General features: G+C 42.2%; 1 protein-coding gene across 2 annotated transcripts in view; it reads right to left on the bottom strand.

Moving 5' to 3' along the window:
- Positions 1 to 26898, bottom strand: part of FAM210A (family with sequence similarity 210 member A) — a 102852-nt gene that overhangs the window by 33171 nt on the left and 42783 nt on the right. For both annotated transcript variants that reach the window (XM_082258490.1, XM_082258489.1), the window contains exon 4: positions 13494 to 13605. In XM_082258490.1, coding sequence (XP_082114616.1) covers positions 13494 to 13605 — 112 coding nt within the window. The remainder of the gene's footprint in view (positions 1 to 13493; positions 13606 to 26898) is intronic.

The following is a 26898-nucleotide window of genomic DNA, read 5'->3' as shown; positions in this document are numbered from 1 at the left end:
GAGTTTAGGCCAAAATGTATTCTGCTACATGTAGGAAGTGCTGGCAGCTATTGGGGGCTAATCCTCCTAACATTGCGCTTTTGGGGCACTAATATAGTTCTGATCACGATCGAGTTACTGATCAAGTACAGACACTATACTAGTAATGGCCGTTATCAGCGACTTTTAGAGGGACTGTGATAATGTGGTGGGAAATTTGGCGCTAACCGACATCGCTAGTGACACTAATACAGTGTTTAGGGATTATACTGTACACTAAAAATCAAAAACGTGTTGCGCCAGATGTGCACAAAATAAATGGGTAATCACATAAAAAAGTGTGTCATCTCATGAAAACAGTATAGTGTCCATATAGGTGCTCTCATGAAAACAATAAGTGTTCATATAAAGTGCTCCAAAATGATGAATATTATATCCAAGTGTCCAAAGATCAAGCCTCAATCCCGTGAGAGTAAATAAGGAACCACCATATGTGTGAAATCCCTCCACCAGTAGGATTGGCCTCTCACCTTAGTATCAGACCCTAAAGGGCCAACATAAGCATATAAGGGGATATATCTAAGACTCCACAGATAGCTCTCCAGCCTTCACCTCCGGAGGTCGCCGGGACATAGAATAGAGATACAAAGCAGAAATCTAGTGCTCTCTGATTGTAAATGAATTAGCTTTATTGAGAAAAATTGGGTAACTCACATTTGCTGGGCACACTTTTTCTCAATAAAGCTCATTCATTTACAATCAGAGAGCACTAGATTTCTGCTTTGTATCTCTATTCTATGTCCCGGCGACCTCCGGAGGTGAAGGCTGGAGAGCTATCTGTGGAGTCTTCGATATCCCCTTATATGCTTATGTTGGCCCGTTTGGGTCTGATACTAAGGTGAGAGGCCAATCCTACTGGTGGAGGGATTTCACACATATGGTGGTTCCTTATTTACTCTCACGGGATTGAGGCTTGATCTTTGGACACTTGGATATATTATTCATCATTTTGGAGCACTTTATATGAACACTTATTGTTTTCATGAGAGCACCTATATGGACACTATACTGTTTTCATGAGATGACACACTTTTTTATGTGATTACCCATTTATTTTGTGCACATCTGGCGCAACACGTTTTTGATTTTTATGCTTTTGATTGTGAGGTGTGGACACGATTAGTGTATGCAGCCGGATCTATTGATTTATTCAAGCACATTGATTTACTATATTTATATGCACATTGATTTATCACCTGGCTTTGCGCTGATAGTTTTTTTCACTGCATTTATACTGTACACTGACACTGTACCTATGACCCTCAATGGGTGACCAGGAGGGCAATCAAGGAGTTAACTGTACCTAACAAGTGTATGTATGCGTCTTTTACTCAGCTGGGTTTTTCTCCTTGATTTAATTTCTGAACAGCAGGAAGAAATCCAGCCAGGTACTGTTTACAAACACACAGATCTATGCTGTGATTGGCCACAGCCGATCAGCAGGAATTAGGGATGCACCGAAATGAAATTCTTGGCTGAAGCCGAAGCTGAATAATAATAAAATGTTTGGCCAAAGGCCGAATACCGAACGCGGTGTTTTGCATTTTTTCCATTTATTTTGCCAATTTTTTGTCCTCTCTCTTGTCCTCTCGTGTCTCTCTCTCTCTCTCTCTTGTCCTCTCACTCTCTCTCTCTCTCTTGTCCTCTCATGTCTCTCTCTCTCTCTTGTCCTCTCATGTCTCTCTCTCTCCCTAAATGTTACTGTAGGGAATGGGATTCAGTGCACACTGCAGCCTTGTACCATAGGGTTAATGTTAGTGACACTGTAGGGATTGGGAAGGATGCTGGGAATGGAAATCAGGAAGCATGCAGGCAGCCTTGTAAATTTTAATTGCAGATACAGGGCACTGGGCAGGTCAGGGTTAATGTGGTAACATCAATTACTCAGTGACAGTCAGTCAGTGTGGACTCGATCAGATTATACAGTGACAGACAGTCTCTCATAGTGGTGGTAGTAGGAGGCTGGAGGTGGACTAGTAGTAGCCTGGAAAGGAGCACAGCCGCATACATACATTACTCACTCGTGCACTGCAGCCCGCCCCACACATTCAGTGAGTCTTACTCTCCTCCCTAGTTTTTTCAATGGCACATTCAGGAAGCCAATCACGCCGTGAGTAGCGGCACAGCGGAACCAATCAGGTGTGCAGGCACGCGTGATTGGTTCGCTGTGCAGCCAATCACGGCGTGATTGGCTTCCTGAATGTGCCATTGAAAAAACTAGGGAGGAGAGTAAGACTCACTGAATGTGTGGGGCAGGCTGCAGTGCACGAGTGAGTAATGTATGTATGCTCACCGCTGAAGTGTCCCGGCTTCCCCTGCCTAACACGGAAGTCTGTGAGTCCTCCTGTCCTCCTCCGAGTCCCTTCCCCCTGTAAATATCGCCTACGGCCACAGAACGATAGTCAATATCATATCGACTATCGTTCAGCCCTATTATTCGGCACAAAATTATTCGGCCTTTTGACTTATTCGGCCGAACACCGAAAGTGCTATTTTTTCTATTTTCGGCCGAATAATGTTCGGCCGCCGATTATTCGGTGCATCCCTAGCAAGAATACAGCCTAAATGATTGGCTGTAACCTTCTGACTAACTCGTGCTGTCTCCAATCATGGCACAGGCCAGCAAGGGGTGTGGACATGTGCGCCTCCAAACCAGGAAGTACACCGCAGCGTACCTGCCTGTGCTGCTTGTTACCAGTAAATGTACTGTTAGCAGGTGGAAGGAACGTGTTAGCCAAAGGACGACAAAAGATGACTGCCAAGGCCGAAAACTTGGCCCTTGACGGTACCCCAAGGCCAGGTGCTGCTCAACACCTCGTTGGAGGAATGCCAAAATCTGAGCCACGTAAAGGGAACAGGGATGACCCCAAGAGACTCACACCACACAATGTACATCTTCCAGGCGCGATGGTAAATCTTCCTAGAGGTAGATTTTCTAGCCTTTAACAACATTGAATCACCGATTCAGACAACCCCCTATCCTTCAGCATCTAGCTTTCAACAGCCAAGCCATTAAAGCCAGCGACTGTAAAGCAGGATGGAAGATTGGCCCTTGGGCCAATAGATCTTCTCTGAGAGGAAATCTCCAAGAGGCATCGGCGACCGGTCGTACCAGATCTGCGTACCAAGACCGGCGAGGCCAGTATGGAGCCACTAGGATGACCGGATCCCTTCAGTCTTGATCCTCCGCAGAAGACTCGGCAGAAGTTTTAGAGGGGGGAAAGGCAGATAGATAATACTGGCCCCAAGGAGCCACCAGTGCGTCTGTGGTGTCGGCCAGCTGATCCCAAGACCTTGTCTCAATTCTATGTACCTTCCTGTTGAAACTAGAGGCCAACTGTTACACCTTGAAAGTTCCCCACCGGAGACACAGCTGAACCTCAGAATGCTGGCTACCTCCCGAGCCGCCAGGACACTTCTTGTGCCCCCTTGGTGATTGACATATGCCACGGCAGTGGCATTGTCCCATCAAATCCTTACCCGGCACCCCTAAAAGTGATTTGTCCAATGAGCCAGACAAATCCTTTTGCCCAAAGTTTCAGTATATTGATCGGTAGTCTAGGCTCCTCCAGAGTCAAGACCCCTTGAGCACATCCGTGCTCAAAACGCCTCCCCACCCGGACAGACTGGCAACCATGGAGACCACCGTCCAGGACAGAGGATAGAAGGATTTGCCCTGTCGAAGCGCCGGAGAGTGAAGCCACCATATCAGGGACCCTCTCGGATCCCAGCTCAACAGGATCAGATTGTCTAGAGACTGTGGATTCTTGTCCCACTTGGTAATAATCTCTCTTTGCAGAGGTCTCAAATGGAACTGTGCAAACTGAACCACCTCGAAGGTAGACACCATCAGGCACAGCACCTGCATGCAAGTCCTGAAAGATGACTGCTAAACAGCAGCCAAATCGCATCCTGCAGCTTTTTGAGTTTTTAGCCCTGGAAGAAACACCCTGGCTGAAGTCGAGTCCAGAGTCAGACCTAGATAGTCCAACTTGGTGGACGGAAACAGAGTAGATTTTTGGAAGTTCAATTAAACCAAACTCCTGCAGAGTCCGTACAGTATTTTTCAGGTTTTCCTTTAGAGCAGTAAGGAGACTCTGCTCGCAGAAGAAGAGCGTCCATGTACCCAGTACCACAATCCCCCGCTGCCGCTACAATGCCGACACCGGGGCCAACACTTTTGTTAATACCCGAGAAGCGGCGACGAGACAAAAGAGTAATGCCGTGAATTGATAATGCTCCTCGCCCACAGCAAAGGGAGGAAACGCTGATAACCGACATATTGGAATATGAATGTAAGCATCCTTTGATGTGGGGATGCTACTACCACATGAATGGACTCCATTGTTGCCGATAATGTCTTGCATACTAAAATGGAAATATCCAGTTCTTCTTCATATACTTACCCACAGGTCACACTATCAGGACTCAATTTGGTACCTTATTACTGTCTTTGACCCCCTACTCCTGTGGGAGTCGCAATGGCGTCATCTGCCGATGCTACGTTACATGCATGCCTGTACATGGGAGACAACAAGTGCCAACAGGTGACATCACAGCTGGCTCCCTGCTTTGGCATCAAGTTTAGCATGTAGCTGGTTAGGCAGAACTAGGGGATATAGAGGGATTGGGGGGGATGCTGGGGAAAGGCTGCTCTATGGCAGAATGCCTTGGGCACAAGGTTGCTTTTGAAAATGTATAGGTATTAACCTTCTACCTTCTCCATTCATTTACATATACGATGACTTTCTGCCTTTTAATAAATAGGAGCTTTGCTTTATACTAAGATACTCGGCTACACTTACAGTATCTCACGAAAGTGAGTACACCCCTAACATTTTTTTCATGTGACAACACTGAAGAAATTACATTTTGATACAATGTAAAGTAGTGAGTGTACAGCTTGTATAACAGTGTAAATTTGCTGTCCCCTCAAAATAACTCACAGAGCCATTAATGTCTAAAAGGCTGGCAACAAAAGCGAGTACACCCCTAAGTGAAAATGTAAAAATTGGGCACAATTAGCCATTTTCCCCTCCCCGGTGTCCTGTGACTCGTTAGGGTTACAAGGTCTCAGGTGTGAATGAGGAGAAGGTGTGTAAATTTGGTGTTATGGCTCTCACTCTCTCATACTGGTCACTGGAAGTTCAACATGGCACCACATGGCAAACAACTCTGAGGATCTGAAAAAAAAAGAATTGTTGCTCTACATAAAGATGGCCTAGGCTATAAGAAGATTGCTAAGACCCTGTAACTGAGCTGCAGCGCAGTGGCCAAGACCATACAGCTGTTTAACAGGACAGGTTCCACTCAAAACAGGTCTCGCCATGGTCAACCAAAGAAGTTGAGTGCACATGCTCAAGAAAGCCTGCAAACAGTTTGCTGAAGACAAGCAGACTAAGGACATGGACTACTGGAACCATGTCATGTGGTCTGATGAGACCAAGATAAACTTATTTGGTTCAGATGGTGTCAAGCGTGTGTGGCGGCAACCAGGTGAGGAGTACAAGGACAAGTGTGTCTTGCCTACAGTCAAGCATGGTGGTTAGAGTGTCATGGTCTGAGGCCGCATAAGTGCTGTCAACACTCGGGAGCTACAGTTCATTGAGGGAACCATGAATGCCAACGTGTACGGAGACACATACTGAAGCAGCGCATGAGCCCCTCCCAGAGCCGCAGGGCAGTATTCCAACATAACGACCCCAAACACACCTCCAAGATGACCACTGCCTTCCTAAAGAAGCTGAGGGTAAAGGTGATGGACTGGCCAAGCATGTCTCCAGACCTAAACCCTATTGAGCATCTGTGGGACATCCTCAAAAAGGAAGGTGAAGGAGCGCAAGGTCTCTAACATCCACATGCTCCATGATGTCCTCATGGAGGAGTGGAAGAGGACTCCAGTGGCAACCTGTGAAGCTCTGGTGAACTCCATGCCCAAGAGGGTTAAGGCAGTGCTGGAAAATAACGGTGGCCACACAAAATATTGCCACTTTGGGCCCAATTTGGACATTATCACTTAGGGGTGTACTCACTTTTGTTGCCATTGGTTTAGACATTAATGGCTGTGTGTTGAGTTTAATAGGAGAGGACAGCAAATTTACATGGTTACGCAGGCTGTACACTCACTACTTTACATTTAGCAAAGTGTAATTTCTTCAGTGCTGTTACATAAAAAGATAATAAAATATTTACAAAAATGCGAGGGGTGTACTCACTTTTGTGAGATACTGTATTCCTGGTAACACTGGGGTTCTACCTCCCTAGAAAGTATGTATCCAGCAGGAGTATTATAGACCTAAAAAGGTAAAACCATTAATAGACTGCTAATAAAAGACTTTTCATAGGACATTGTTTTTTTCCTGTAGAAAAGAGAACTGGTCATAACAATTTAGGGTTTTTTTTCCTATATGCTAGATAATTGATTCTGGATCCCTACCTATATAAATATGACAACGCCGGTTGCCCAATACTACACAAATTCTCCCTTCTTTGCATTATAGATACATTAAGACAGCAATACTATTAAAGCACTCATTACATGCTCTCCTGCAATCTCTTCCTTGGGGGCTACTCTCTTCAGTCTCCCCGGTCAATGCTATGCAATAATTCTGAAATACGTATTAGAAAAAAAAAAAAGTATTTTTCTGTGATATAGTACAGGTTACACGTTATTCTTTTTTTCTGGCACATACAGAGAAAAAAATCTATCCTGCACAGCCTAGGTTGTACAACTTAAAACTATTGGGAGTTGTAAACATGAACGTTCAATAGCTATGTTGCATGAATTAGGCGATTTGTTTATTTGGGTTATCAAAAGGCAGGCATCATATTTTATCAAGATGTTATTTTACTAAATTATGTATTTAATAAAATTGATGATTTTTTGCAACTAATAATTAGAGTCAAGTCCGTGCCTCAAAAGTCCACAATTTTTCCCTCTCTCAAACCTCTAACATAATAACCTATATAATGAATGTGGTACCAGTTTGAGTCAACCCTTTTAAAAATTATAAACAAAAAACCTTCCATTTGGTGCAATCAGAATCACTGTTTTTCCCTCTTGCTCTATTTTATTGAGAAGATGAGGTAGGATTCGTAATTGAGGGAATGCGTAAATTAGCATGAAATGGCCAGGGCATAATAACGGCATCTAAGGCTAGACCTAGAGGATCTCTTGTTCTGGCAACAGAGGTTGTTTGTAGTTGAATCTGTAGGCTAGGAAGTCAACATCCAGAATTCCCCATGTTTCGCAGATCATATTGAAGACATCTGGAGAAAGGGCACGGTCCCCCTGAACCAGGCTATGGCAGCTGAGATAATCCACGTTCCAGTTGCCCACTCCTGGGATGTGAACCACAGATCGGTGGCTAGTCGGTTTTTGTCCAGGAGATGGTCTGGTTCGCTTCCTTCGAGGCAGTAAGACTCTTGGTGGCCCTTAATGGTTGATGTATGCCACCACATTGGCATTGTCTGAGGGTGCACCAATTGGATGTCCCTTTAAAAGAGGGGTCTCCAGTGTTGCAGTCAATAGGTCTCCTCATCTTCAAATTGCTGATGGGGATCTTGGCTTCTCTCAGTGACCATTTCTTGGATTGTTAGGGACTGGAACACTCCTCCCCAGCCCGAGAGACTTAATTGTTGCCATAACTTTCCAGTGATAGGGAAGGTGGAACTTCCACACTGTTAGGGTTGGGGTGGTGATCCACCAAAATAGGGAAATCCTTGCCTGGCTTGACAAGAGCAAAAAGTAAACAGAGAAGCAACCTATTTTTTCCAGATCAACCAGATGTTTACTTTGAGAGTTCTTGAATGGAATTTGGAAAATGGTACTGCCTCGGAGGCTACCATTAGGGCCTAGAACTCTCGTGGAGAATCTCAATGTATGAAGTCTCTTGGATCTTAATTTTCGAGCATTTGTCCTTAGAGAAAGAACTTTCTTTTCTGGAAGACAGACTTTTACTTGGGATATATCCAGTACTAGACACAAAAATCCTATTCAAAAAGTAAGGCTGGAGAGTAGATTTGTTGAAATTGATTACTCAGCCCAAAGGCCTGGAGCATCTGAACCATCTTGTAGACATTTTCTCACAGTTGGAAGAGTGAGAGAGCAGTCCTCTGGCAAGAAGAATGTTGTAAAGTGTCAAGATAATCTGTGACTTGGATGCCTTGGGATCTGAGAAGGGCTAGTGGAGGTACCAAGACCTTTGTAAAAACTCTGGGAGTACAGATTAGACCAAAGGACAGTGACAACTGGAAGAGGCTGTCTGTCACTGTGAAGTGCAGAGAGCGTTAATAATGTTGACAGATTGGAACATGCAGATAGAGATCTTAGATGTGCAGATGCCATGTATTGACATGGTCTCAAAGGCAATTACTGACTTTACGCTTTCCACATCACATTTTGGAATTCGAAGGAATTTGTTGAGAAATTTTCAGTCCACAATAGAATGAATACCCCTACTGGGCTTTGGTACTGTGAAAACGTCCGAGTAGAATCCATTGAGTCGGTCTTGCAGTGGTACTGGCACTATAACTTCCAGGGATAAGAGGTGGATCAGGGCATTCTGCAATCTGTTTTGAGTCAGTATTTGGTTGATCTGAGAGAAGAAAGTGATTAATTAGTGTTGAACTCTCTTTTGAACTATTTTGTACCCCTTTGAAACTACCAATGGAACCTGCATGTCTAGGTAGTCTGTGACCCAGTAAGAGGCAAACTGCAACAGACATTCCCTCATTCTTAGGGGTGATTTGATTGTGAAGTGGGCTATAGGGAAAGCATGATGGCCTTTGTGCGCTGTGCCATACCTTGTGCCAAAAGGAAGGGCTGTACTTAGGTTTTGAAGATCAGGCCTGGTTAGAGCAGACCGGTGCTATGAATTTATAGGAGCTAGGGGCTCCTGAGGAGGCTTTTTTGGGATGTTCTGCTGTGGAACTAAAACATTCCTATTTGAGACCTCCTTTATCAATTGGTCAAGGGCCTCACTAAACAGACATCTTTCTCGGAAAGCAATACGTGTGAGGCGCCTTTTGCAGGCAGCTCCAGCTGTCCAAGCTTTTAGCCATAAGATTCTGCAAACGTGAGTGGAAATTAGAGCCATTCTGGAAATTTGTCCCATGACATACAGTATGTTCTAGGGCATCCACACAGAGAAGAAGAGCATAAGACAATTACTGTGATAGTACAATTCGAAGGCTAATTTTGGATGTTTATTACACTAGTCCAGTTAGTTGCAGTTTGACATATTAAATTGCAGTGAAAGCTGGTTGCAGGGCTGAGCCTGCGTCTCAAAATTTCTACTTGCAGAATCTTTGAAATAAGAAAAATCTTCAATAGGAACAGGGAGATGTTTGTTTAGAACCGAGACAGCAGGATCAACCACAGGAATAGCATTCTTTGCAAACTTTTTCCACTCGATCTAGGTCAGCAAAAAATTGGAGTGACCCAAATCGCCAGACTGCATATTCTATCTATTCATGACCAGATAATGTTTTGCAGGACTTTGCTAGTCTCTTTGTACCCAAAGGGAAATACAGAGATGAAGAAAAGTCAGGTTTTACCATTTCAAGGCTTTAGCGGATAGAGACAATGAGCTTTTTAATGTTAGCAAGCATAGTGCGCGCAGCTTCCTCCTCAACATAGTGAAAATCTGGTGAAGAAACATCTTCCGCAGCTTCCTTCAATACTGTCTTAATATCCTGTTCATTCCCTTCGCGGTCTTCGTCCTCTAGGACGGACATAAGGTTAGCACCTATGGAGGATCCAGTGCCCGAAGCAACATTACAGGTTATCTCCACAGTATGGGGTCCGGGAAAGGCTTCAAGGTTTTACCAACATTACCCTGATCCAGATACACTGCTTTTATGTTGGCATTAGAAGACAGTGAGGTCTTGATTGAAGAAATGGAAGATAAAATTATAAAGAAAAATAATTAAGCCAAGGGTGATTTTCTCTGTGAAAAAGGTCCATCAACTTAAGACTATAGTACAAAACTAAAGACTCACGTAATGGGGTAGGGATTTAAGGGAGATCCCAGGGGGTGTGTCTGCATAAGCTTTGCCAGTGTCCAATAACCTGAAGGTACACGCCTAAAATCCATGGTGTAGGAATACTCTGCATGTGTCCTGTACTTTATGATCTTATACCCATTGATCTTGTCAGATATTCAGTGATGTACTATATTCTCTGTGGTTATTTCAAAGAATCAAGTGTTAGGGCTACAGAACACTTTCTTCAGGTGATGTACATGAAGGGGAGGTGTTCTGTAGTCCTTCTCTTGGATGACATACTACTCCTCTACAGATACATTACAGTGATGTCAATGTACAACACCACTATGTTACTGGGGCAAATAAAGGGAAAAAAAAGAAAAGGAATGCAGCCACAGGCAAGCTGCAAAATAAAACAAACAATATTGTTCTTAGATTTAGATACACTTTAAGCAATCAATTGAAGCACAAAGACAGCAAAAAACAATTTTTTGTTTGTTTTAGTTTTGGATAGAGCAAAGAAAGGTGAAAAGGTCCTAGAAGGTTTAAAATTTCAGTCTCAAATTTTTACCACTGTGCAAGTTTCCATTTGGAGAACTTTTCTGTCTACTTGACAAAACAGACCGGGATAGAACATATCTCTACTTCCCATGTGAAGGTGTCACAGAGAACAGAGAGTAAATCCCCCAGCGTGAAAACAGCAGCAATAAAATCAAATTTACTAGGAGGACATTTAATATTCACTGTCAGAATTTATTTATTTGAGAGATTACCCTTACTTCCTGACTAGGTAACAGGTATCAGAACAAAAGAAAATCTCCTCTATAGGGAAACAGATCAAAGTTCTATTATTTCACCACTCAAAAGAAAACTTTTGTTTTTCCAAATTTGTTAAAGTGTAAAAACTCTGGCTTTAAGGTCAGGACAACCATCGAGTAGGTTTGGAAACATTACTACAAGCATTTATTTAGCACCTTAAATTTATGCAGAGCTTTATATAATACTCATTTAAATCAGTCCTTTCCTCAAAGAGTTTGCAAACTAAGGTCTCGATCTCACATGCCCATATACAAGGATCAATACACAGCAGACAGGAACCAATCAACCTACTGGCAGGTCTTTTAAGTGTGGGAGAAAACCAGAGTACCTGGAGGTAACATGGGAAAAACAAATGTCCTGGTAGGAATCTGAAGTGAGCACTCCAGTGCTGCAAAGCAGAGGTGCTAACCACTAATGCCGGCCATACATAGTTTGAAATACAGTCAATTCAGCAAGGACCAGCCTAGATTTGATCCATGACAAAGCAGGCTGGTTGTACCCAAGTCAGGTACTACCAGCCTGTCTTTTTTTACATTTGTGTACTGCTGGCAGCTCTAACCGCTAGCCACTCCCTGCTGGCAGAACACAATAACGCTGCAAGAGGCACAGTGTTGATGGGGGAATCAAATGATTTTCTTTCCTTCCACCTGTAGATGAACGAAAGAAAATCAAGTCATCTATGAGCTACTTAAGCCTCTGGGGAAACATTTTCAAGTAGTTTTGACTTTTAATATTAGGACACTTCCCTGTCCAGGGATCCCGCAATGTTGGCACTCCAGCCGATTTTTCAATTGGCTCTCGCGTGCTGCCGCCACCATTCCTTGAAAGGGAAACCGGCAGAGAAGCCTTGCGTCTTCACACCCAGTTCCATACTCCGCGTGCGCAAAACGTGCTATGCTTTGTGAACGGCCCGGCAGCGGAGGGTGCTGAACTTCAGGGGGACCTCCCTGTCAAAAACTGGTACCCCCTCTTAAAGGTGCAAAATGTGGCAGTGGAGGGGGGGGGGGGGGGAGAAACAAGCGGGGTGCTTTTGGGTGCAGCTCTGCTTCAAGAAAACTTGTGCCAACAAAGAAAAGCCAACATGCCAGTACAAGGAATCTACATATACTGCCCACGCCAGTACAAGGAAACTACATATACTGCCCACCCCAAATTAAGTGATGTTTTGTAACCTTTTAGTTGTATGCCATAATGGACTTCGGGCTTGTTCACACATGGTACCGTAACTAGCATTTTAGGCACTGGATAGATGCCAGTCACAGCTAGGGCATATAGAAAACAATTGTTTTCTGTGTGTCCAGTTTGCACTGCAATGCAGCCCTCTTGCAGTCTACTGCAACAAACAGGTAGGCACGGCATGTCACATGAATTAAGTGTAACTTTGTGCACTCCAAAAAATGTAAAAACAGAAACTTGATTAGCTGAAACGTGCATCACGCAGCCCCCACAGAACAGCTAAAAACTGACAGCTGACCGCACGCTAAGACAGAGCATTTAACGTGGAGCAGTGTGAACAGACCCTTACAGTTTCTTTTAACCATTTAGGTAGCTGTGTAAAGCATGTTAATGCTATACCACATTGAAGCTGCCTATGCAAGAGTTAAACTATTAATGTTTAGGCAATTAATGTTTAGGCAAGATGGAAGTCAGAAGATTTGGCTGTTCTGTCCATAAGCGAGCACGATGATTTTTGCCAAATGGGTGCAATAATGCTATTAGCAGACGATCCTTGTGTAGGCCTTATTTTAGTAAAGAGCCTCTGCTGGGAAAATCTAACTCAGACTTTCCTTTTTTTTCCCTCTCCTGACGCCGTTCAGCATTCTCAGTGTGACTCAGTCAACTTCAGCAGCATTGGGTGCAATATGTTGCACCCTGATTTCAGCTTCTTGTGGTTTGATCAGTGAAAGGCATATTTTGATTGGATACGATGGGTTAATGCACTTTGCTCTTTCCCTTACTGAATAACCCCAACAGCATATGAATCAAGACAGTAGCTATTATCAGATGATAAAGCAGCTACTGTATTAACGTAATGGCTTTTCCTGCTGGAGAACGTCTAATAGAAGATGATGCAATAAGAAGGAACTTTCACTAAATGTGGCATGTGTCACTGCCAAATATTTGCAAGCTAAAAAGACAATGAAGAGAGATCACTTACTACTCCCCCGCTAGCCCCAGCTCTCATCACCATGACTCCTCTAGCACAGGGCTGTCAAACTTGCCAGTGCTGTAATGAGCAGGCAATAATGTGGCTTTGTTATCGAAATATATCAGTACAAAAGGGGGATTTAGTATGTACTGGCCACAGCACAGAATGACTGAAGGGCATACTGAGATAATTGATTGCTAGTTATCATTAATCCAGACTTTGATTGTGCAGGGCAATGAATACAGGTCACATAAACAAGCCATGCAGTGATTGGAGGTGGTCTGCACTCTACGAAGTATTTTGAATGCTACTTCTTGTCCCTCTTATTAACTTTTCTAATCAACGGAATGCACGTTCGCAGAACTTATTTGATCGAACATACAATACTGTACTTGTTTTTTTAAAACCTAAAAATCCCATGAATAGAATATTTGGGTATAAAACAGGAAAATACATTTCTTTGAATCTATAGATAGAACATTCTAGTTTAAATATTTACCTTGTACAAGGCATAGGCTGTGAGCACATTACCACTTTCTGAGTTCTTAAGAATGCCAACTATGCTTTCAGGCAAGCCAACAAACTCCAAGAATGGAACCACGTTAATACCTCTGTGGGGTGAAGAATAAATATACACATCAAACACATATACAATGTACATTTTTCAAGTTACAAACATTATGTTTTTTTTTTTAAAGATGTATACTGTATAAAAGTTAAATAGTCAAAATAATCATTTCAATGACACGTTATCTGTTGTCACAATGAACACTCAAAGGTCTAGGCTTGCTAGAATCTATAGTCACATATAAGGTATATTATCACAGGAAACTACATTTTAAGTCATACTAAACAAATAAACTACACATCAGGGTTATACAATATTATTTTATAGTGATTAGGTTCTTTGTAACTTTGTTAAAAATAAATGGTCTTATGCTTGACTTCTCTCCACTACTTAAGTAAAACACAACATACTCTCAACATTAGAATATCAACAACATAGATTTCAACAGCACTCAGAACTGAGAAATGTCTTAAGTATTTGTAGTCATGGTGCGCCCTCTGCTGGTTCTTTTAGGTCACAACTAGTATATGTGGCTGAACAAGAAAAACCTGCCATAATAAAACAAGAATTTGTACTGCATCACACTGCTAGCTGCTCCCTTGGGGATATAACTGTACACAGCACTGCATAATGTAATGGAATCCAGATGTGCAGTGTTTCTTATTACAACACCGAGACTGACAATGATTTATGCAAAGCCCCTTTACACGTGTGTTAACCGTTGAGTCATGTTAATGCACAGAAAAAACATTGCATTTACATTAGTTTCTACATCCGTTTTCAGTTTAGTTCACATCCTTTTTTACCTTAACAACCAAGACTCTTCCTTGCTGCATAATGTTAAAGAAAAAAAAAAAAAAAGAGGCCACAATAAAAAATTAGAGGGAAAAAAAACATAAAAAAAAAAAAAAAAACAGGGTGAGGTCCCCACCCCACCGGTCTGGTATGGATTTTTGGGAGGAATTTACACCCAAAAAACAAAGATCTGAGGCCCCCCCTAAAAAAAAAAAAAAAATTATTATAATATATATATATATATACATACACACACACACACACACATATATATATATATATATATATACACACACACACACATACATACACATATACATACACACACAGTGCCTAGCGAAACTATTCGGCCCCCTTGAACTTTGCTGCGACCTTTTGCCACATTTCAGGCTTTAAAGATATAAAACTAATTTTTTGTGAAGAATCAACAAGTGGGACACAATCATGAAGTGGAACGAAATTTATTGGATATTTAAAACTTTTTTAAAGAATAAAAAACTAAAAAATTGGGCGTGCAATATTATTCAGCCCCCTTAAGTTAATACTTTGTAGCGCCACCTTTTGCTGCGATTACAGCTGTAAGTCGCTTGGGATAGGTCTCTATCAGTTTTGCACATTGAGAGACTGAAATTTTTGCCCATTCCTCCTTGCAAAACAGCTCGAGCTCAGTGAGGTTGGATGGAGAGTGTTTATGAACAGCAGTTTTCAGTTCTTTGCACAGATTCTCGATTGGATTAAGGTCTGGACTTTGACTTGGCCATTCTAACACCTGGATATGTTTATTTGTGAACCATTCCATTTTGCTTTATGTTTTGGATCATTGTCTTGTTGGAAGACAAATCTCCGTCCCAGTCTCAGGTCTTTTGCAGACTCCATCAGGGACGGCTAGGTCTTCGTAGATTTGCAGTGGTCTGATACTCCTTCCATTTCAATATTATCGCTTGCACAGTGCTCCTTGGGATGTTTAAAGCTTGGGAAATCATTTTGTATCCAAATCCGGCTTTAAACTTCTCCACAACAGTATCTCGGACCTGCCTGGTGTGTTTCTTGTTCTTCATGATGCTCTCTGCGCTTTAAATGGACCTCTGAGACGGATACGGAGACTTGATTACACACAGGTGGATTCTATTTATCATCATTAGTCATTTAGGTCAACATTGGATCATTCAGAGATCCTCACTGAACTTCTGGAGAGAGTTTGCTGCACTGAAAGTAAAGGGGCTGAATAATTTTGCACGCACAATTTTTCAGTTTTTTATTTGTTAAAGTTTGAAATATCCAATAAATTTTGTTCCACTGCACGATTGTGTCCCACTTGTTGATTCTTCACAAAAAATTACAGTTTTATATCTTTTTGTTCAAGGGGGCTGAATACTTTTGCAAGGCACTGTATATATATATATATATATATATATATATATATATTATATTATGAGCCAAACCCTTTTGCCTGAATGCAGCCTGGCAGGAAAGAGGGTGCACCTTGTCTCCATGTTGAGGAGGACCATGGACTCTTCCCCACAACCCTGACCCGGTGGTTGTGGGGATGCAGGGGGAGATGGTTTATCAGAATCTGGAAGCCCCTTTCAACAAGGAAGTGCACAGATACCGCCCCCCTCTATGTAAAAGGAGTATGGAGCATGCTCATTCACCCAAAAAAATTTCCGTAATGAATAAAAACAAAGAGACAATACCTTTATTAAAAAAAAAAAAAAAAAAAAAAAAGTCACCCGACGTACATCCATTGTCAATCACAATGAACAATAAAACTCACAAAAAATAAAAACAACTTAGCTTCCCTCCACTGCTTTAATACACTAAAGCTGGATACACACTATACAATTTTGTTTAGATTTTTTTCCTTTAGATTTAACAAAACCATATAATATGAGGTCAAACCTAAACACTTTCAATTGGTATGCAATCAGACATATCCTTGCACTAAATATTTGAAGGTAAATTTAAAGGAAATTGAACAACAAACGTTGTATAGTGTGTATCCAGCTTAAGGGTTGAGTTCACCCAGTGACGCCACTGACCATGCATGGACATGTCCATATTTGGTCAATAACGTCATAAGCTGACAGGGTCACCCGCTGACGTTATTGACCATATATAGACATGTACCCCATCTGGCAACACTTGGCCCTCCCATTGCTGGCCTGCCAGGCTGCAAGCTTGTATAAGGGCCTGGTATGGATTGGGAGAGGGGGGATTAGGAATAGGGGAGATAACCCACCCATTAAAAAAACTGTTTAATGTCGGCTCTTTTGTTTACAGTCTGCTGTCAGCGGGGAATCCCTACTGACAGCAGGAATAAGTCATTGGTTGCTAGGATGCTAGCGGTTGCCAGCCCTTAACAATTGATGCAAAAACAGACATCTGTTTATATTCAAGCAGGTCCATGTAAATATAACAGGATGAAGACTTAGCCTGTTTAAAAAAAAAAAAAAAAACAAACAGTCACAGATGTAAATGGACGATCACCTGCTTACATTTGTTTGCCCATAAAAATTAATTGCTGTCCATTTTTCATGGATGGAAGAAAAAAAAACAGGAAGATGGAATGCCCGTGTGAAAGAGGCCTAAAGGACATAAATCTGCAGCTGAGCATCCATTTGCAAATTTCTGCAAAATTACTAAAATGGACTAGTTTTTATTCTGAACAAAACTGGAAGTTGGTCTACAACCAAAAAGATACTATAACAAAATGTGAATTGTGCCCTATGTCAACAGAGCCTGGCATCCATGCCTGTCACTCTAACTAGCTTTGCAATGCAAGTGAGAGCAAAATATTGTTCATTGTAGTCATTCTATCAGAAATTCAGAGGACGATTTAGCCCTCGTTCACACTTCATCTGAACTCGCATGATTTCAAAGCCGCATTTCAGTCCTACTTCGGGGGCGACTTGAAAAGACATCTGTGCGGGTTCATGCAACGATGTCTATTGACCCCAAGAGTTGCCAAAAGTAGTGCAGGAACTACTTTTGGAAATCTGTGCAGCGCCGAGTTGTCGTACCGATTGGGCTGCTCCCATTGCCGGCAATAGGCTACTATTCAACATGCGATTTGACCTGTCAAATTGAGCCACTGTGAATGGGGCTTATAGAAATTTGGTATGTGTAACAAAACACATAACCAATGTTATGCTTCTTATCTGGGTACCCAGACACATGATCTAAACAATAATATCTGTAATTTAAGGTGGACCTTTACCCATAACAACTTAATAAAAAAAAAAAAAAAAATATATGTCTTTAGCAAGGAACACACATTCCGCATTAGTAATAATTCTACTAAAAATTAGTGTGCGCCGTAGATTGCCTCCAGCATCGCTTCTGTTTCTTCTTGCTGGACGCAGCCATTTTGCTGAAGCCCAGAGCCCCTGAACAGCAGTAAATCAAAGAACTAAACCCATCATTTAACAGTTTAAAAAACAACAGGTACATTCCTGGAATGCCGCAATTGCTAATTTATGCAACCAAACTGTCAAACTATCATGTCATAACATATCAAACAAAAGCAGATTCCTTGGCTGTAAAGAATAGGAGGGTTTAATTCTGCTTTAAGGCTGTCAGCAGATCAGCCTCTACAAATTTGGCATTGCCTAAAAATAGAGATCCACTGAGCATGTGCAGAGCAGGGTGAGAGATGTGCACACAGTATAGACACTTCATTTTAAATTTTTATGTAGCTATACATGCAAAATGGGCAAGCCTGAAGTGATCTAGCAGGACTTTGTTTTATGACTAAAGTTCCACTTTTAATGAAGTATCGCAATGCCATATTCCAGTTACAAAAACAAACAATAAAAAGACCATGGTTTACAAACCCGATTCCAAAAAAGTTGGGACACTGTACAAATTGTGAATAAACAGAATGCAATGATGTGGAAGTATCAAATTTCAATATTTTATTTAGAATACAACATAGATGACATATCAAATGTTGAAACTGAGAAAATGTATAATTTTAAAAAGGGAAAAATATGTTGATTTTAAATTTCATGGCATCAACACATCTCAAAAAAGTTGGGACAAGGCCATGTTTACCACTGTGTGGCATCCCCTCTTCTTTTTTTAACAGTCTGCAAATGTCTGGGGACTGAGGAGACAAGTTGCTGAAGTTTAGGAATAGGAATGTTGTCCCATTCTTGTCTAATACAGGCTTCTAGTTGGATCCTTCTTCTACGCAGCCATGATGTTGTAATTGATGCAGTAAGTGGTCTGGCATTGTCATGTTGGAAAATGCAAGGTCTTCCCTGAAAGAGACGATGTCTGGATGGGAGCATATGTTGTTCTAGAACTTGGATATACCCTTCAGCATTGATGGTGCCTTTCCAGATGTGTAAGCTGTCCATGCCACACACACGCATGCAACCCCATACCATCAGAGATGCAGGCTTCTGAACTGAGCGCTGATAACAACTTGGGTTGTCCTTGTCCTCTTTAGTCCGGATGACATGGAGTCCCAGTTTTCCAAAAAGAACTTCAAATTTTGATTCGTCTGACCACAGAACAGTTTTCCACTTTACCACAGTCCATTTTAAATGAGCCTTGGCCCAGAGAAAACGTTTGCGCTACTGGATCATGTTTAGATATTGCTTCTTTTTTGGCCTATAGAGTTTTAGCTGGCAACAACGAATGGCACGGTGGATTGTGTACACCGACAATGTTTTCTGGAAATATTCCTGAGCCCATGTTGTGATTTCCATTACAGTAGCATTCCTGTATGTGATGCAGTGCCATCTAAGGGCCCGAAGATCACCGCCATCCAGTATGATTTTCCAGCCTTGACCCTTACGCACAGAGATTGTTCCAGATTCTCTGAATCTTTGGATGATATTATGCACTGTAGATGATGATAACTTCAAACTCTTTGCAATTTTTCTCTGAGAAACTCCTTTCTGATATTGCTCCACTATTTTTCGCCGCAGCATTGGGGGAATTGGTGATCCTCTGCTCATCTTAACTTCTGAAAGACAAAGCCACTCTGAGAGGCTCTTTTTATACCCAATTTTGTTGCCAATTGACCTAATAAGTTGCAAATTGGTCCTCCAGCTGTTCCTTACATGTACATTTTAATTTTTCGGCCTCTTATTGCTACCTGTCCCAACTTTTTTGTAATGCGTAGCTCTCATTAAATCCACAATGAGCCAATATTTGGCATGACATTTCAAAAAATCTCACTTTCAACATTTGATATGTTATCCATATTATATTGTGAATCAAATATAAGTTTATGCGATTTGTAAATTAGTCCATTCCTTTTTTACTCGTACAGTGTCCCAACTTTTTTGGAATTGGGTTTGTACATGTACTGTACAGTATGTTTCTTTTAGGACTTTCTATGTTATAGAACAGCTTTACAATACCAAGTGCCTAAAGCCTAGTACACACGTGCCGAATGTTATGCCCCATACACACGTGCAGATTATCTGCAGACTTTTGTCTGCAGACTTACCAAAACCATATATGAGGTCAAACCTAAACACTTTCAATTTGTATGCAATCCGGCAGGCCCTTGCACTACATAGAAAAGGTAAGTCTGCAGACAAAAGTCTGCAGATAATCTGCACGTGTGTACGGGGCATTAGGCAGTACCGGCAGGTTCAATAGAAACCGTCCAACATTCGGCCTGTGTGTACTGCTATCAGTCTGACAGAAGCTCGAATGGCTTCTGTTGAAGGGGCATGAACAAAAAAGAATGAACGAAATTTGAAATTTTAGATGATATATAGGGAATGATGATAACCTTATATAAATAAGCATATAAAAACAAAAATTGAATTAAGTTTCAGCTGACTATATTAAACCCGAATACTAAAACCCGAGCTGGAGAAATCAGTTTGAAATGCAAAGTAAAAAGCAAAAATAAAAAGTATTTGCACCCTAGAATTTGGTAGGAAAGTCTAGGAGTATTTTTGGGGAGGAATTATTTACATTAAAAGGACTTTGAATATTTCTTCTTCACATTAGACACATCCTCACACTGCTATTATGAACATAACAAAACATTCACAGTGACTTCACTGGTAAAATAATATTACTAGATAACAGAGAAACCAAAATAAAAAAAGAAACATATTACTATTCACGTGTGTACTAGGATATATACAGTGTACTCATTTGATTGTTGAAAAGGTTTAAGTTCATTAAAAAGTGCTTATTGAGACGTTCAACATTATTCACACATTTGGCTGTCTGGGTCAAATACTTGATACTTTAATAGCATGGAACATATAATGCAAAGGAGTACGCTAAGTTTAGATTGACATTTGGGATCAGTAGCTGCTAGAAAGGGCAATAATGCCAGCTGGTGGAGGAGTAACTAAAACAAACACTTGTACTATAATATATGCTGATGTCAAGTGCTCAGCTTTCCAGCTGTAGGCTGGCTATGTGTTCACTAGGTCTACAGTTGACGTGTATTACACACAGGAAATTGTTTTCCAAAACAGAAACAGATGTTGGAACAATACCATATAACTACAATTTTAGATGAGCACAAATAATAAAAGCAACATCATTTGTGCAGTTACAGTGGGTACGGAAAGTATTCAGACCCCCTTAAATTTTTCACTCTTTGTTATATTGCAGCCATTTGCTAAAATCATTTAAGTTCATTCTTCTTCCTCATGAATGTACACATAGCACCCCATACTGACAGAAAAACACAGAATTGTTGACATTGTTGCAGATTTATTAAAAAAGAAAAACTGAAATATCACATGGTCCTAAGTATTCAGACCCTTTGCTCAGTATTTAGTAGAAGCCCCCTTTTGATCTAATACAGCCAGGAGTCTTTTGGGAAAGATGCAACAAGTCTTTCACACCTGGATTTGGGGATCCTCTGCCATTCCTCCTTGCAGATCCTCTCCAGTTCTGTCAGGTTGGATGGTAAACGTTGGTGGACAGCCATTTTTAGGTCTCTCCAGAGATGCTCAATTGGGTTTAAGTCAGGGCTCTGGCTGGGCCCTTCAAGAACAGTCACGGAGTTGTTGTGAAGCCACCCCTTCGTTATTTTAGCTGTGTGCTTAGGGTCATTGTCTTGTTGGAAGGTAAACCTTCGGCCCAGTCTGAGGTCCAGAGCACTCTGGAGAAGGTTTTTGTCCAGGATATCCCTGTACTTGGCCGCATTCATCTTTCCCTCGATTGCAACCAGTCGTCCTGTCCCTGCAGCTGAAAAACACCCCCACAGCATGATGCTGCCACCACCATGCTTCACTGTTGGGACTGTATTAGACAGGCGATGAGCAGTGCCTGGTTTTCTCCACACATACCGCTTAGAATTAAGGCCAAAAAGTTCTATTTTGGTCTCATCAGACCAGAGAATCTTATTTCTCACCATCTTGGAGTCCTTCAGGTGTTTTTTAGCAAACTCCATGCGGGCTTTCATGTGTCTTACACTGAGGAGAGGCTTCCGTCGGGCCACTCTGCCATAAAGCCCCGACTGGTGGAGGGCTGCAGTGATGGTTGACTTTCTACAACTTTCTCCCATCTCCTGACTGCATCTCTGGAGCACAGCCACAGTGATCTTTGGGTTCTTCTTTACCTCTCTCACCAAGGCTCTTCTCCCCCGATAGCTCAGTTTGGCCGGACGGCCAGCTCTAGGAAGGGTTCTGGTCGTCCCAAACGTCTTCCATTTGAGGATTATGGAGCCCACTGTGCTCTTAGGAACCTTAAGTGCAGCAGAAATCTTTTTGTAACCTTGGCCAGATCTGTGCCTTGCCACAATTCTGTCCCTGAGCTTTTCAGGCAGTTCCTTTGACCTCATGATTCTCATTTGCTCTGACATGCATTGTGATCTGGAAGGTCTTATATAAACAGGTGTGTGGCTTTCCTAATCAAGTCCAATCAGTATAATCAAACACAGCTGGACTCAAATGAAGGTGTAGAACCATCTCAAGGATGATCAGAAGAAATGGAAAGCACCTGAGTTAAATATATGAGTGTCACAGCAAAGGGTCTGAATACTTAGGACCATGTGATATTTCAGTTTTTCTTTTTTAATAAATCTGCAACAATGTCAACAATTCTGTGTTTTTCTGTCAGTATGGGGTGCTATGTGTACATTCATGAGGAAGAAGAATGAACTTAAATGATTTTAGCAAATGGCTGCAATATAACAAAGAGTGAAAAATTTAAGGGGGTCTGAATACTTTCCGTACCCACTGTATTTCTGCATACTATAAATAATAAAGCAGACCAATCTGATTTTAGCTGTTATTTTGATTCCGGATGGTAAAAAAATGGAAGTAAACTGATTGCAAGGGAGAAGACAAGTTTTAATTTAAAGCTGAACTTTGGGTAACAAAAACTTCTCTTGCAGTGGGGGGCACCTCGTACTGCAAAGGTTAAACGTTCATTTATGAATGTGCACCAGTAAAATTAAAAAAAAAAAAAATGAAAGAAAAAAATGCCCTACCTGTAAAACTATTTTCTTGAAAGAAAAGAACGAGGCACAGGCTCCTTTAATAATAAACACTGGGTTATAGGAGGCCACCTTCTGGTGATTGGATACTGGCAAACAGAACTGAAGAACAGTCAATATAGCCCCTCCCACTTCTAGCAGACCTTGATTTTTTAACAAGCAATAAGAGGAAACCACCAGGACAGAGGGGAGGGTGTCCTGTACTGGATTCTAAGAAAAGGATTTTACAGGTAGGTCAAAAATACTATATTCCTAAACCTACAGTACAGGACACATGTTCCTTTAAAATTACTGTAGACACTGGGCAGTTGCCCATGCAAAACGGGTGGGTAACAAAGCAAAGTTTTTTTTGGGGGGGGGGGGGGGGAGGGCGCTTGTTGACAACAAGGAACCAGGTTTTGAAACAAAAGAGCAGCTTGACGCACCTCACAGCCGAAACTGGTTTCAGCAGAGGCCTGAACATCCACCTAATAGAACTTCACAAAAGTGTGTGCTTAAAGGACAGATGGCAGCTTTGTAAATCTGAGAAACATACCCTTGGTGCTAAAAAGCCCAAGAGGCACTGACAGACCCCGCTAAGTAAGCCTAAACAGGAAAGGGGAGGATCCCTGGGTTTCAAGGAATAAGCTTTAGCAATAACCTGCCTATTCTACTTAACAACGGTAGAAAAAGGCACAGGGGCCCTCCTGCGGGAGCCTTCAGGCTGGCTGAGGACTATCCGACTGACAACGATGGGCTCGGGGTGTCAGATCAAGCCCACCAGGAAGCCGTCACTGCACACCGCCAATCATAGGCAGCGAGGCATTATCCAACCGGCAGCTGCACATACACAGGATGCCTATGATTGGCGGTGTGCAGTGCCAGCTTCCTGGCGGGCTTAAATCAAACACGCCTGAGCCCATCACTAGCCAAGTGGTAAACCAGGCACATCCAAACAGTGGGGGGGGGGGGAAATCTCTTTGCAATGCTTCAGAGCAGTTCAAAAAGAAAATATTAAAGGCGGTAGGAGCAAGTCCTCACGGAAAGGAGGCCTCAGGCATCAGAACCACCTTGTCTCCATGAAGAAAATCTAAAAGATAAGGAATTTTAGTGCATACATAGATAATAGAATACCCATTTTTTTTTTTTGTAAAATATAAAAGATGTGGTTACGCTGAATAAAGGAATTTTCATACAGTGTATGTGGTTTTCGTTCAGAAATGACATTCATTTTAAAACTGAAAGTTAAAAGTAAAATTTTCAAACATTCTTTCATTTAATGAATGTAAAAAGATATTTCTTATAAACATTCTCGTCCAAAAATCATTACCTGTATGGCCAGCATAAGGATCGGTTCTTACCTATGCAGTTTGCTTTTGATCCATTTCTGCAGTGCTTTGTGCTGCGATTTGTGTTTTATATGCTTTGTTTTTTTTTTGGCCAATTTGTTGTTGGGTAGATTAAAAAAATCATGGCACAAACGCACTATATGCTTTTCTGCAGCTTCTCCATAAAAGTCTATTGAACGAAAAAAGAAAAAAAAACACCATTTTGCGTTGAAAAAAATCCTTGACCCTTTCCAAATCTGCAGTGGCTGAAAAAAAGCATAGATTTGAACATGTCCCATGGGAAACCATGTTAAATGAACAGTAGTGCCCGTCTGCAAAAAGCAGCAAAAAATGCATAGGTGTGAACCAGGCCTAAGAAGTTTAACAGCAGTTGCATGCTATTTTTCTGTATCACCTGTCATATTGGGGTTAAAAAAATGAAAAAATAGCCCTTTATAGTACAAAAAGAGCAGATAATCGCTACTATAAGGGGTTCATGTATACTGTGACACAGTGAAAGCAATAATATACATTACTTATATCAGGGCTTGACAAATTTGCTTGGAATCTCGGAGCCAGCTAAAAAAAGTTAGGGGTCAGATTTTTTTTTTTTTAACGAACAAAGCAGCTTTATTTTCAAAAAACGATTAACCGATCTTAGATTTACACATAGACGACTGGAAGCAACTATCAAAAACACCTGCCTGGTGCCCAGAAGTGCATGGCCTGGGCGTTGGGTGACATAATTTGTGCATCCCTGTGAAAGGAATGGCAGGGATAGCACTTCAAGCCCCCAGCCACAAACCAAACAGCAGAAGGCATGTGGACCACCCTCATTAGGACACAGGTCCAAGGCAGAAAGGCAGCATCACAGCCTGTCCGTCACCTGGCCACCATATACATGTAAAACCTAGTACACACTATCAGTTTTTTTGGTCAACCCAGCAGGTTGTATGAAAAACAACTGACAGATCAGGTTGGAGCCGCTGTACTAACAATCCGATGTTAGTTCAGCGATCTCCCCTGCTGAGCTATTGACAGGGGGCGGCCCCCCCGCCAGAAAACTTCGATCAGTGCTGATCAGGAGCTGGGTGGCTGCTGGTTATCAAGCATGTTCGTCTGACAGTCGGACTGACTGCCATACACATGGGCGAAATGTCGGCTGGTTTTTAATAATTGGGCCGATGTGTACTAGGCTTAATGATGTGATGGGCAGCAGCTCGCTAGGGAAGGACAGTGCCGCAAGGTGGGGGGCGATAGGGGATCCAGTGATTAAGGTCACTTTAGGCCCCTTTCACAGAGGTGCCACAGCTAAGCAGAATCCAGTCAGACTGACCAGGCAGCCAAACAAGAAACACAAAGAAAGGCGCACCGACTTAGTGCATTATCCTCAATATAGGCTTTATTGTTAAAACATAGAAATGGCTACTCACAAGCAAAGGTATAAATCAATCACATCGGACTCAAAATCTTGAGTATCGAGAGTAGTCCATACGAATGTCCCTTGTCCTATTAGGCGGCTCTGAGAAAGAGGCGTATGCCTTGAAACGCGTCAGCCGTCATCCTAATAGGACAAGGGACATTCGTATGGACTACTCTCGATACTCAAGATTTTGAGTCCGATGTGATTGATTTATACCTTTGCTTGTGAGTAGCCATTTCTATGTTTTAGCAATAAAGCCTATATTGAGGATAAATGCGCTAGGTCGGTGCGCCTTTCTTTGTGTTTCTTGTTTGCAGTATTGTTGGACTGCCCCAGTCCTTTAAGGCAGCAGGATCTTAGCCATCCAAGACGCCATTTGGAAAGTCCCGTGGGCAGAGCAGTCAAGGAGTCGGCTTTTCTGAGCGCAGGAGATAGGTGGTTTATCCACCTTGTTTTGTTTAAAGCAGTGACCAGCAGACAACAGGTCTGTGTCTGCTCCGCAATGCAGAGCGGACATGGACACACTCCCATTCTCCTCTATTGGACAATTAGATGGAAATGGACATTTGATAGCATTGGATCCGCTGGATGGAAGGAAACCAGGACCAACATCTACCTGTCTTTTGGTGGACAGGATCGGATGTCCACTGACATCTGCCACTCCACAGATGGGACTGTAGGGTCAGATCAAGTCCACCTTAAAAAAATTGACAGGCGGACCAGATTGGACAGCCCAAGTGAAAGGGGCCTTCAGCTGTAGCATGGCAGGGAGGGAGCGCAAAAATGAAGCGAATGAAAAACAATACAAAATTAATTAAATTTTATTGAAAAAAAAAAAAAAAAAAAAAAAATATGGAAGAATTATGGAAAACCATTCCCATCGTTGTGGGGGAGGGGTTGTGTAAATGGAACTGAAGCTGTTCCAACCAGCTGCCACACTCCCTGTCCCCTCACAGTTGTGGAAAGGGCACCAGATCAAGCCCACAACAACTTCAAACAGTTCCAGTTGTCAGGCAGAGAGAGCAGCAGGGGAAGCCCTCAGCGCCATCAGTCACTGCTTGTAGCAGCCCCAGCCACCAGTTACCCTGTCAGTGTGAGCAATGTAAGGGCAATGCCCTCAGTCAACACAGCGAGTGGTGCATCTCACTCCAGTAGGTCGCAAAGCCCTGGCCTCAATTACCAACCAGTGCGGCATCTTAGCCTGCGCACCTGCGTGGGGAGGGGGATGTGGGGTGGCACGGCGCATTGGGGACAAGACACCTGCCAAAGTCTAGTCCAGGTGCCAGGCCTCTAATTCTAGGAGCCAACTCGACCTGGAGCCTGGGGTTTGTCGAGTCCCTGATGTATGCAATGAGACACCTCCTGACAATCTTGTTG

The sequence above is a fragment of the Pelophylax lessonae genome (assembly GCF_965119305.1).
Source record: "Pelophylax lessonae genome assembly, chromosome: 5".
NCBI lineage: Eukaryota > Metazoa > Chordata > Amphibia > Anura > Ranidae > Pelophylax > Pelophylax lessonae.
The sequence above is the reverse complement of the archived record's forward strand: the minus strand, read 5'-3'. Positions and strand labels throughout refer to the sequence as shown.